General features: G+C 48.7%; 1 protein-coding gene across 1 annotated transcript; it reads left to right on the top strand.

Moving 5' to 3' along the window:
* The first annotated feature begins 1,635 nt into the window (after nt 1-1,635).
* TUBAL3 (tubulin alpha like 3) lies at nt 1,636-9,112 on the top strand. Its single transcript, XM_049776323.1, has 4 exons — nt 1,636-1,653; nt 5,708-5,951; nt 7,378-7,530; nt 8,172-9,112. The coding sequence occupies exons 1-4, from the start codon at nt 1,636-1,638 to the stop codon at nt 9,110-9,112; spliced, it is 1,356 nt and encodes a 451-aa protein (XP_049632280.1).
* Nucleotides 9,113-9,834: the final 722 nt, after the last annotated feature.

The raw sequence follows: 9,834 nt of genomic DNA, 5'->3' as shown, positions 1-9,834 counted from the left end.
GAGATTTCCGTCCCCCTTTGGGGTACAGAATACCAGAACTTTCAGAGTGTAGACCCTTTAGTTCTGGGCCTGGACGTTGCCTTTAAGCCACTTCCTGTCTTTGCTCTCACCACTTTGGACTGTCTGTAGAGGATGCTCCGGAGTTGGGATTATTTTCTTTCTTTCTTTCTTTCTTTCTTTCTTTCTTTCTTTCTTTCTTTCTTTCTTTCTTTCTTTCTTTCTTTCTTTCTTTCTTTCTTTCTTTCTTTCTTTCTTTCTTTCTTTCTTTCTTTCTTTCTTTCTTTCTTTCTTTCTTTCTTTCTTTCTTTCTTTCTTTCTTTCTTTCTTTCTTTCTTTCTTTCTTTCTTTCTTTCTTCCTTCCTTCCTTCCTTCCTTCCTTCCTTCCTTCCTTCCTTCCTTCCTCCCCCCCTCTCTCTCTTTCTTTCTTTCTTTCTTTCTTTCTTTCTTTCTTTCTTTCTTTCTTTCTTTCTTTCTTTCTTTCTTTCTTTCTTTCTTTCTTTCTTTCTTTCTTTCTTTCTTTCTTTCTTTCTTTCTTTCTTTCTTTCTTTCTTTCTTCTTTGTGCCACACACGATGATGCTCAGGGGTGATTCATGGCTATGCGCTCAGAAATCACTTCTGGTTTGGGGGACCATATGGGATGCCGGGGATTGAACCATGGTTTATCCTAGATTAGCGTGGGCAAGGCAGATGCCTTACCGATTGTACCACTGCTCTGGCCCCGTGGGATTATTTTCTATTCAGAGCACTCTGGGATCACAGCAGTACACTGAGTGCAGCACTGATGGTGGACTTGGCTCCTAGCTGTGATACTGTGATACTGTGATACTGCATTGGAATCTGGCAAGATGATGCCATGGTAGGCAATGGATCGAGGGACTGAGCTGCCTTATTTCAGACACTTTATGCAGCTGTGATGTGATTTATCTCAGATCAGAAAGTCTGATGGATGTATCAGACTGTATCGTGGATATAGTCATGGATGTATCCCCATAATTTCATGGATGTATTCTCATAAGTCCAAGAAGCTTTGTAGCAGCATCTCTGAATGGGCCATGGCTCATAAAAATGTCCCAGCCACACTCTGTCCTCTCCTTTTCTACCTTCCCCACTGCCATTATTTATTTTTGTGGCCTTTATGTTTAAAGTGATCTGCTTATTTTGTGGAAGAAGGAAAGTTGGAAAGACCTTTTGGCCCTCCAGAAATGGAGGGGAGAGGATAGAAAAAAGAGGAGAGAGAGGGAGAGAGAGAGAGACAAAGAGAGAGACAGAGAGAGAAAGAGAGAGAGGGAGAGAGGGAGGGAAAGAGAGAGAGAGAAGGAGAGAGTGAAAGAGAGAGACACATTGTGAAAATGGGAGAGCTTCTTGGAGAAGATGACTGATACTGTGACAGGGTGTTAAGGCAAGAGAGGATGCAGTGAGGATGATCCCTGTCCCATGGACCTAGGATGGGGATATGCCTCAAATCCAGAAGCTTCTCAAAGCTGCCTTGTTCCCCATCCCCCCCCCCTCTGGGTGCAGAAAGGACTGCATGGCCTCCAGACCTCAACCTGTGTGGTCCTCAAACACACACAGAACAGCAAGGTTTGTCTGTGGGTGATGTTTAATGCGGGCAATGACTTTGACTTTGAAAAACCATGATCAAGCACAGGTCAGCTCCACATAGACTAGGGGGTTGGAGAGAAGTTGGCAGCAGTGTGTGGCTTTAACGATGGACCCTGCCTCATATTTGACTGAAATCTGGGGAATCAGGCAGCCCTGGTAGCATGGGGAGAGGCTGAGAAGGCTAGAAGCTGAAGCCTTGCTTTCCTCTGATCCAGGAGAGGGAGGTGCCGGTGGGGCACACAGCCCTGGTTTCTATCTTCAGCAGCTGCTCAGAAGGCAGAGTGATTTGTCTCCAGGAGTTAGGTGTCAAAGTCTAAGCAAAGGTTGGATGCCTCAGCCAGGGCAGAGTCCAGGCCAGATTGCTTTACAGCCAGAGGGGACCCTGTCTGGTTGATTCTCAGACTCAGGGAACGCCTTGTTCCTTGTCCCCTGTCACCCCAGCACAGGGCTCCGGTGTCAGACCCACCCTGGCTGCCTCTTTCAGTTTTCAGGATTAGCCCTCTGGTGACCGGAAATTTTGGTTTGTTGAAATTAGGAATCAGGTTGTTTACCTTTTAAAAACATAATAAAGTGATTTTTTTAAGTGGGGCCAAGGAGTGGAAAGTAATGAGGATGGTTTTGTTGTTGGGTTGTTTGGGGGGCCATGTCTGGTGGTGCTCAGGGATCACTCCTGGCAGGGATTGGGGGACCTCTGCAGTTTCTGGAGTAACCTGGGTCAGCTGTGGGAAAGGCAAGCACACCCCCAACACTATCTCTCTGGCTCTAGGAAAACAATCGTGTGAATAAGACAAAAAAGTCCCTTTCTACTCAGACAAAACTACTTAAGGATCTTACTCACTGTAAAGACTTTTCTGTTTACTTTGAAAGTATGTGACAGCATTTCTTTATTTCTCATTATGCGATTCAAACAATACTAAACTTTTCATTTTTGTCACTAGCGTTTCCCATGAGATATTTGAGAGTTGTAAATCTGCCATGGGGCCAATGTACTTGTTCCCAACACCACCAGTGGCTAGTTACTGGGGTTGGTTGTTTTTCAGGCTTTTTTCTGTTTTTTTTTTTTTTTTTTTTTTTTTTTTTTTGGTCAATAATGGGATATAGATGTACACTAATTTTAGTTTAATTCCTCTCCAGTAAGCAGCTAATTTTTCTCTAGTGAGTCAGTTAGACTCATGTATGTATAAATACATAAGTGTATAATTTACATATGCAGAATATAAAAGATTTATGGAGCACTACGGTTCTGTGTCTTTCTCAACTCAAATCTTTTGTTTTAAATGATATCTTTTGGGGGGGGGTTTGAGTCACACCCGGCATCGTTCAGAAGTTACTACTGGCTCTATGCTCAGAAATTGCTCTTGGCAGGCTCAGGGGATCATACGGGATGCTGGGATTCGAACCACCATTCTTCTGCATGCAAGGCAAACACCCTACTCCTATCACTGCTATCACTCCGGCCCCTTAAATGATATATTTATTTATTTATTTATTTATTTATTTATTTATTTATTTTTGGCCACACCCAGCAGTGCTCAGGGGTTACTCCTGGCTATCTGCTCAGAAATAGCTCCTGGCAGGCACGGGGGACCATATGGGACACCGGGATTCGAACCAACCACCTTAGGTCCTGGATCGGCTACTTGCAAGGCAAATAAACTCCCACTGTGCTATCTCTCCGGCCCCAAATGATATCTTTATTAAGCACCATGATGACAAACATAATTGTAGCTGGGTATCAGTTATAAAAAGAACACCCCCCTTCACCAGCGCAACATTTCCACCACCAATGCCCCCATCTTCCTCCTTCCCTACCCCTTGTCTATATTCAAGACAGGCATTCTACTTCTCTCACTCATCAACATTGTCATGATAGTTGTTAGTGTAGTCATATCTCTAACTTTACTCACTACTCACATTGTGAGCCGGTCTTTCCAGCCTTCATCTCTATTGTCTCTGGGCATTATAACAATAATGTCTTTTACTTCTCTTAAAACTCATAGATGAGTGAGACTATTTTGTGTCTATCTCTATCTCTCTGACTTATTTCACTCAGCATAATAGTTTCCATGTCCATCCATGTATAGGAAAATTTCATGACTTCATCTTTCCTGACTCAACTTAATTCTTTTCTTTTTTTTTTTTGTTTTTTTGGGCCACACCCTGTGACGCTCAGGGGTTACTCCCGGCTATGTGCTCAGAAGTCGCTCCTGGCTTCTTGGGGGACCATATGGGACGCCGGGGGATCGAACCGCGGACCGTCCTAGGCTAGCGCAGGCAAGGCAGGCACCTTACCTCCAGCGCCACCGCCCGGCCCCCTCAACTTAATTCTTAATCCAGGTTACCATAGGTATCTTCTAGAATTAGGCCTCAGGTTCCAAAGCCTGGAACTGGAGAGACATGGGTCTTGAAGCAAATGTCGATGGAGAAAATAATCCACACATATACACACACATACATACACTCTAAAGAGGGAGAAACAGGTTCAGGAATTCCAACACATAAGCCTTCAGTTCCTAAGAAGCAGAAAACTCCATGGGAAGTCCAGAAATGCAAGACACCACTTTTCTGAAACCCCAAGTATTTATTAGGAAGGAAGTGACCACACCCATAGGTGGGATTAGGTGATCTAAACACCAACCAAGGTGGTATATTCAAAGATGTAATTCAGGGGCCGGAGAGATAGCATGGAGGTAATGCATTTGCCTTTCATGCAGAAGGTCATTGGTTTGAATTCGGGCATCCCATATGGTCCCCTGAGCCTGCCGGGGGCAATTTTTGAGCAGAGAGCCAGGAGTAACCCCTGAACGCTGCCAGGTGTGACCCCCCCCAAAAAAATAGATGTAATTCAATGAGTAACATAGCATATACTAAGTGGGATGGGATTCCCTTAATCCCACAGTATCTCACATAATTGTTGAAAGAAATATTTATTTAAAAAAAAGAAATATTTATTGATGGACTGTATGTGTATGTAGTCCCAGGTATTGAACCCAGGGCCAATCACATGCAAGGCAAATGCTCTTTCTCTGAGTTACATGCGTAGTCCTGAAAGAAACCCTTTAATGGAGTTATATAGTACATCTTAACCAGTTATTCAGGAAGCGTCCCTGCACCTTTGCTGTTGATCTGCAAGAGATAATTTAAGTGGCCAGAGTAGTAGCATAGTGAGTGGGTGCTTGTCCTGCACATGGCAAACACATGCTCCATTCCCTGCATCACCCCATATGGTCCCCTGAGCCAAGCCAGGAGTGATTCCAGAGCATAGAGCCAGATTACAAACATCCCCATTCTTCAATGATCTCTATAATGAACCCCTCAAGTTGGTTGAATTAACTTGCTTTTCTATTCCCTTGTAGTCTTACTGTTGTGTGTGTGTGGGGCTCTTACTTCCTGCAGCCTCTTATAGAGGGAAGCCTTAGACTGTGACACCCTGTGATTTCCTGTGACCTTTATTTAGAGGGAACCTTCAGACTGACTTCCTGTGGCCCTTTCAAAGAGAACCCTCAGAGTCTGACATTGATGACCTTGTTCAGAGGGAACCCTCAGACTGACTTCCTGTGGCTCTTTCAGAGGAAACCCTCAGACTATGACTTTCTATGACCTCTTTTAGAGGGAATCCTCAGACTGACTTCCTGTGGCTCTTTCAGAGGAAACCCTCAGACTATGACTTCCTATGACCTCTTTCAGAGGGAACCCTCAGACTGACTTCCTGTGGCTCTTTCAGAGGGAACCCTCAGACTGACTTCCTATGGATCTTTCAGAGGGAACCCTCAGATTATGACTTCCTATGACCTCTTTTAGAGGGAACCCTCAGACTGACTTCCTGTGGCTCTTTCAGAGGAAACCCTCAGACTATGACTTCCTATGACCTCTTTCAGAGGAAACCCTCAGACTGACTTCCTGTGGCTCTTTCAGAGGGAACCCTCAGATGATGACTTCCTATGATCTCTTTTAGAGGGAATCCTCAGACTGACTTCCTGTGGTTTGTTCAGAGGGAACCCTTAGACTGACTTCCTGTAGCTCTTTCAGAGGGAATCTCAGATTGACTTCTTGTGGCCTCTTCTGAGAGAACCCTCACACTCTGACTTCCTGTGGCTCTTTCAGAGGGAGTGCCTTTCCATTCACATCGGCCAGGCTGGTGTGCAGGTCGGAGAGGCCTGCTGGGAGCTCTACTGCCTGGAGCATGGAATTCAGCCAGATGGCACCATTCTCCACAGCAGTGGAGATCCACTGGCTCCTGTGAGTATGGAGCCCCTGAATGCCTCATTCAAGAACTTCTTCTGTGAGACAAGTACCGGGAAACATGTTCCCAGAGCATTCTTGGTGGACCTGGAGCCAACGGTCCTAGGTAATGAAAGAACCACCTTCCTGAGTACCTCGTGGGCCCTCATTGTGTGGCTCTCAAGTCTCACTTAAGATTTCTGTGGACAGAAGCTAAAGCATACACATGAGAGAAGTCTGTTTCTCTTGGTTCTTCACTTCGCTAGGGGGCAGAACAGAGGGATTTGAGGCCTTGAAGAGCCTCATGTTGGAATGAGGAAGTGATGATGAGGTAACAAAAGAAGAGCAGTGAAGTCATGAAGAGGGGCAGCCTCAGAAGGCTCTGTGCACAATTACTGATGCCCTGTCACACCACATGTGGGCGTTTGTGAACAACCTAGGTTTATGCTTGAGCAGGTTAAAAAGCTTCTTTTAACAGGAAGCTGATGAAGGGAGTAGAGAAGCAACTGTAAAGTTATGCCTGGTAAAGGAAGGTATTAGGTTGAGCACACTGGCCCTGAGGGACCTTTATAGAAATTTCTGCAAAAGGGAGGGTGTCGGAGCCGGGCGGTGGCGCTGGAGGTAAGGTGCCTGCCTTGCCTGCGCTAGCCTAGGACGGACCGCGGTTCGATCCCCCGGCGTCCCATATGGTCCCCCAAGAAGCCAGGAGCAACTTCTGAGCGCATAGCCAGGAGTAACCCCTGAGCGTCACAGGGTGTGGCCCAAAAACCAAAAACCAAAACAAAAAAAAAACAAAAAAAAAAAAAAAAAAGGAAGGGTGTCCAGAGATGAGATGGCTGGGAGCTGGGAGAACAGTGACTTAGATGGCGGTGCTCTCACCTTCCTCCTTTTTGGACAAATGCTTGGAAATGTCCTTGCAGAGTGGCACAAGCTATGTGGTGTGCCCCCAAAATCTGTGCCTCAGAACCTGCTTTTGGAAACTGAGACTTTGCAGTTATGCTTAGAGAAGAGAAAGACTGTGGCCTGCGTCCTCAGAAGCAAGGACTCAAGGATAAAGAAAGGAATGGGAGTCTTCAAGTGGACAGGAGGGTTAGCAAACCCCAGAGCCAGGAGAGGCCTGGAATATCACAGCCTGCAAAAGGAACGGGGACACTCAAGTGCCAGACATGTTACTTCTCACTAGCTGCCTGTGGCCCTGTTTGCCTGGATTGAGTAGCCCAGTGATGGTAGCAGAAATATCCCCCTGATCTGGGGTAGAAAAGTGTCCCTGCACCTGCTATAGAAAGATCCAGCCCTCCAAGGGCCCTGACTCTGATTTCCAGTACTGTTTCTTTCAATGGGAACCTCCAACTTTGCAGCTCTAAGAGATAGGGCAGGGATGGGCCAGGAGCTCAGTATTTTTTATAAGTAACTCACAGCTCCTGCATCTGACAGAGGAAACCGCTCAGAGCTCCAGTAAAGTCTGCACCAAGACAGGGCGAGAAGGGGGCCAGGCCCAGGCCGTGACCCCTCTGTGGGGTGCCTAGAATGACCTCACCAACTTTCTCTCACAGATGGAATCCGAGCTGGCAAGTTCCGCTTGCTCTTTCACCCTGAGCAGCTCTTCAGCGGGAAGGAGGATGCGGCCAACAACTATGCCCGAGGTCACTACTCTGTAGGGTCCCAGGCTATCGAGCCTGCACTGGACAGAATCCGGAAGCTGGCAAGTGGGGATTCGGGGTTCCTTCATAAGATGGGGTCCAGGGTCCAGGGACTTACAATGGGGGTAGGCGTGTGTTTCACAGTGCACACATTCACAGTGAGCGTGTCCCTTTCCTGTTGTCGTTGAAGCCCAAGGTTCAATTCCTGGGGGAAGAGAGACAGTTGAGTCTGGATGTGCTCTGCAGCACTTCCATGGGATGGACTGTCCTTTTGGGCCTGTCTTTCTAGGCCTGTCCTGACCGGGCCTGTCTTGGCCAGCCCTGTCCTGACTGGACTAGTCCTTCCAACTCAACCTGTTCTGATTGGACCAGTCCTTCCGGGCCTGCCCTAACTCAACCCATCCTGACTAGACAGGTCCTTATGGGCCTGTCCTTATTGGGTCTGTCCTTATGAGCCTGTCCTTCTGGACTTGTTTGTTCTGGGCCTGTCCTAACTGGGCCTGTTATTCTGGGCCTGTCCTTCTGGGTCTGTCTTTCTGGACCTGTGCCGACTGTGCCTGTCCTGACTAGACTGGACCCCCATGAGTCTGGTCTGTCCCTCCTATGTCTGTCCTCGACTTGCCTGTCCCCCATGTACCTGTCCTCAGTGTGTCTATCCCCATGGGTTGTGTGCCCTGACCATCCCTTTCCCTGGTTCCTGCAGACAGAGCAGTGTGACAGGCTGCAGGGCTTCGTGGTGTTCCGGAGTTTTGGTGGTGGCACTGGCTCTGGCTTTACATCTCTGCTCATGCAGCGACTCTCAGCTGAGTACAGCCGGAAGACAAAGCTGGAGCTCTCGGTGTACCCCGCACCCCAGATCTCCACAGCAATGGTGGAACCATATAACGCTGTCCTCACCACCCATGCTACCCTTGAGTTCTCAGACTGTGCCTTCCTGGTGGACAACGAGGCCCTGAATAGCATCTGCCAGAGGCGGCTTGGCGTGGCCCGTCCATCCTATGCCAGTATCAACAGGCTCATAGGACAGGCTGTAGCAGCCATCACAGCACCCCTCAGGTTTGAGGGGCCCCTGAATGTGGACTTCATAGAGTTTCAAACCAATCTGGTCCCTTTTCCTCGGATCCACTTCCCTGTGACTGCCCTGGCGCCCCTGGTTGCCTCTGACCAGGCCCAGCATGAGGCACTGTCTGTGACCGACATCACTACCGCCTGCTTTGACAGCGCCCACCAGCTGGTCAGGTGTGAGCCCCAGCATGGGCGGTACATGGCCTGCTGCTTGCTTTATAGGGGAGACGTGACCCCGAAGCAGGTGAACGCGGCCATCGCTGATGTGAAGTCGAGACGCTCCATCCAGTTCGTCGACTGGTGTCCCACAGGCTTCAAGGTTGGCATTAGCTCACGGGTGCCTGCTGTGGTGCCTGGCACAGAGCTGGCCCTGGCCCCACGGGCCTTGTGCACGCTTAGCAACTCCACAGCCGTGGTGGAGGCCTGGGCCCGTCTCAACCACAAGTTTGACCTCATGTTCGCCAAGCGGGCATTTGTGCACTGGTACCTGCGTGAGGGCATGGAGGAGGCTGAGTTCTGGGAGGCTCGACACGACCTGGCCAAGCTGCAGAGGGACTATGAGGAGGTGGGGCGGAGCTCCTGAAGGGGTGCCTGTTAGCCAGGACACAAAGGGGGCCCAGAGAGGGCACTTATGGGCCAGGACACAGGAGGAGCTCCAGAAAGGGCGCCTGTGGGCTGAGACACAGGCCGAGGGGGCTGAGGTCCCCTGAGAAGATATGTGGCATAGACCCCATGTGGCAGGGGCCAGACTCCCTCTAGTGCTCTGGGGGGTCCTGTCCACACTCCCTCCCTGCCAGAAACTTCTCAGTAGTCCTTGAGCCTCTGTTGCTGTTCGAATGGGAATCAACTTTGAATTCTGCTTCTTTTCCATGCGACTATGCAAGCCTGAAGGTTGTGCTGACCCTGAAGTGGGAACGGGCAGCATTGTGACTGATGTTTTCTGACTGAATGAGGAGGCTCTCACCAATCATGCCTCCCTCCTTTCCAAGGTGCACCTTGAAGTATCAGCCCAAGTCATTCATTGGGTGGTCAGAAAGATACCACATTCCGTGGGAGCCTCTCTCTGTATGAACTCTGCTCATTTATTTCTGTCAGCCCTCAATGAGGCAGGTCCCAGACACCTTGGCACACAGTGGTTATGATTTTGGTTTGGGTGCTACAACCAGTAGTGCTTGGGGCTGCTCTGGCTATTGTTTGGGTGCTGGGGGACCCCCTGGTGATGACAGTCAAACCCAGGCCTCCTGCTTCAAAGCCTGTGCTCAGTACTCAGGGCTTGCCTGGGCTCACAGTGTAGTCTCTGTCAGC

This window comes from Suncus etruscus, chromosome 7 (assembly GCF_024139225.1).
Source record: "Suncus etruscus isolate mSunEtr1 chromosome 7, mSunEtr1.pri.cur, whole genome shotgun sequence".
Lineage (NCBI taxonomy): Eukaryota > Metazoa > Chordata > Mammalia > Eulipotyphla > Soricidae > Suncus > Suncus etruscus.
Note: the sequence above shows the minus strand (reverse complement) of the source record. Positions and strands in the feature narration are given on the sequence as shown.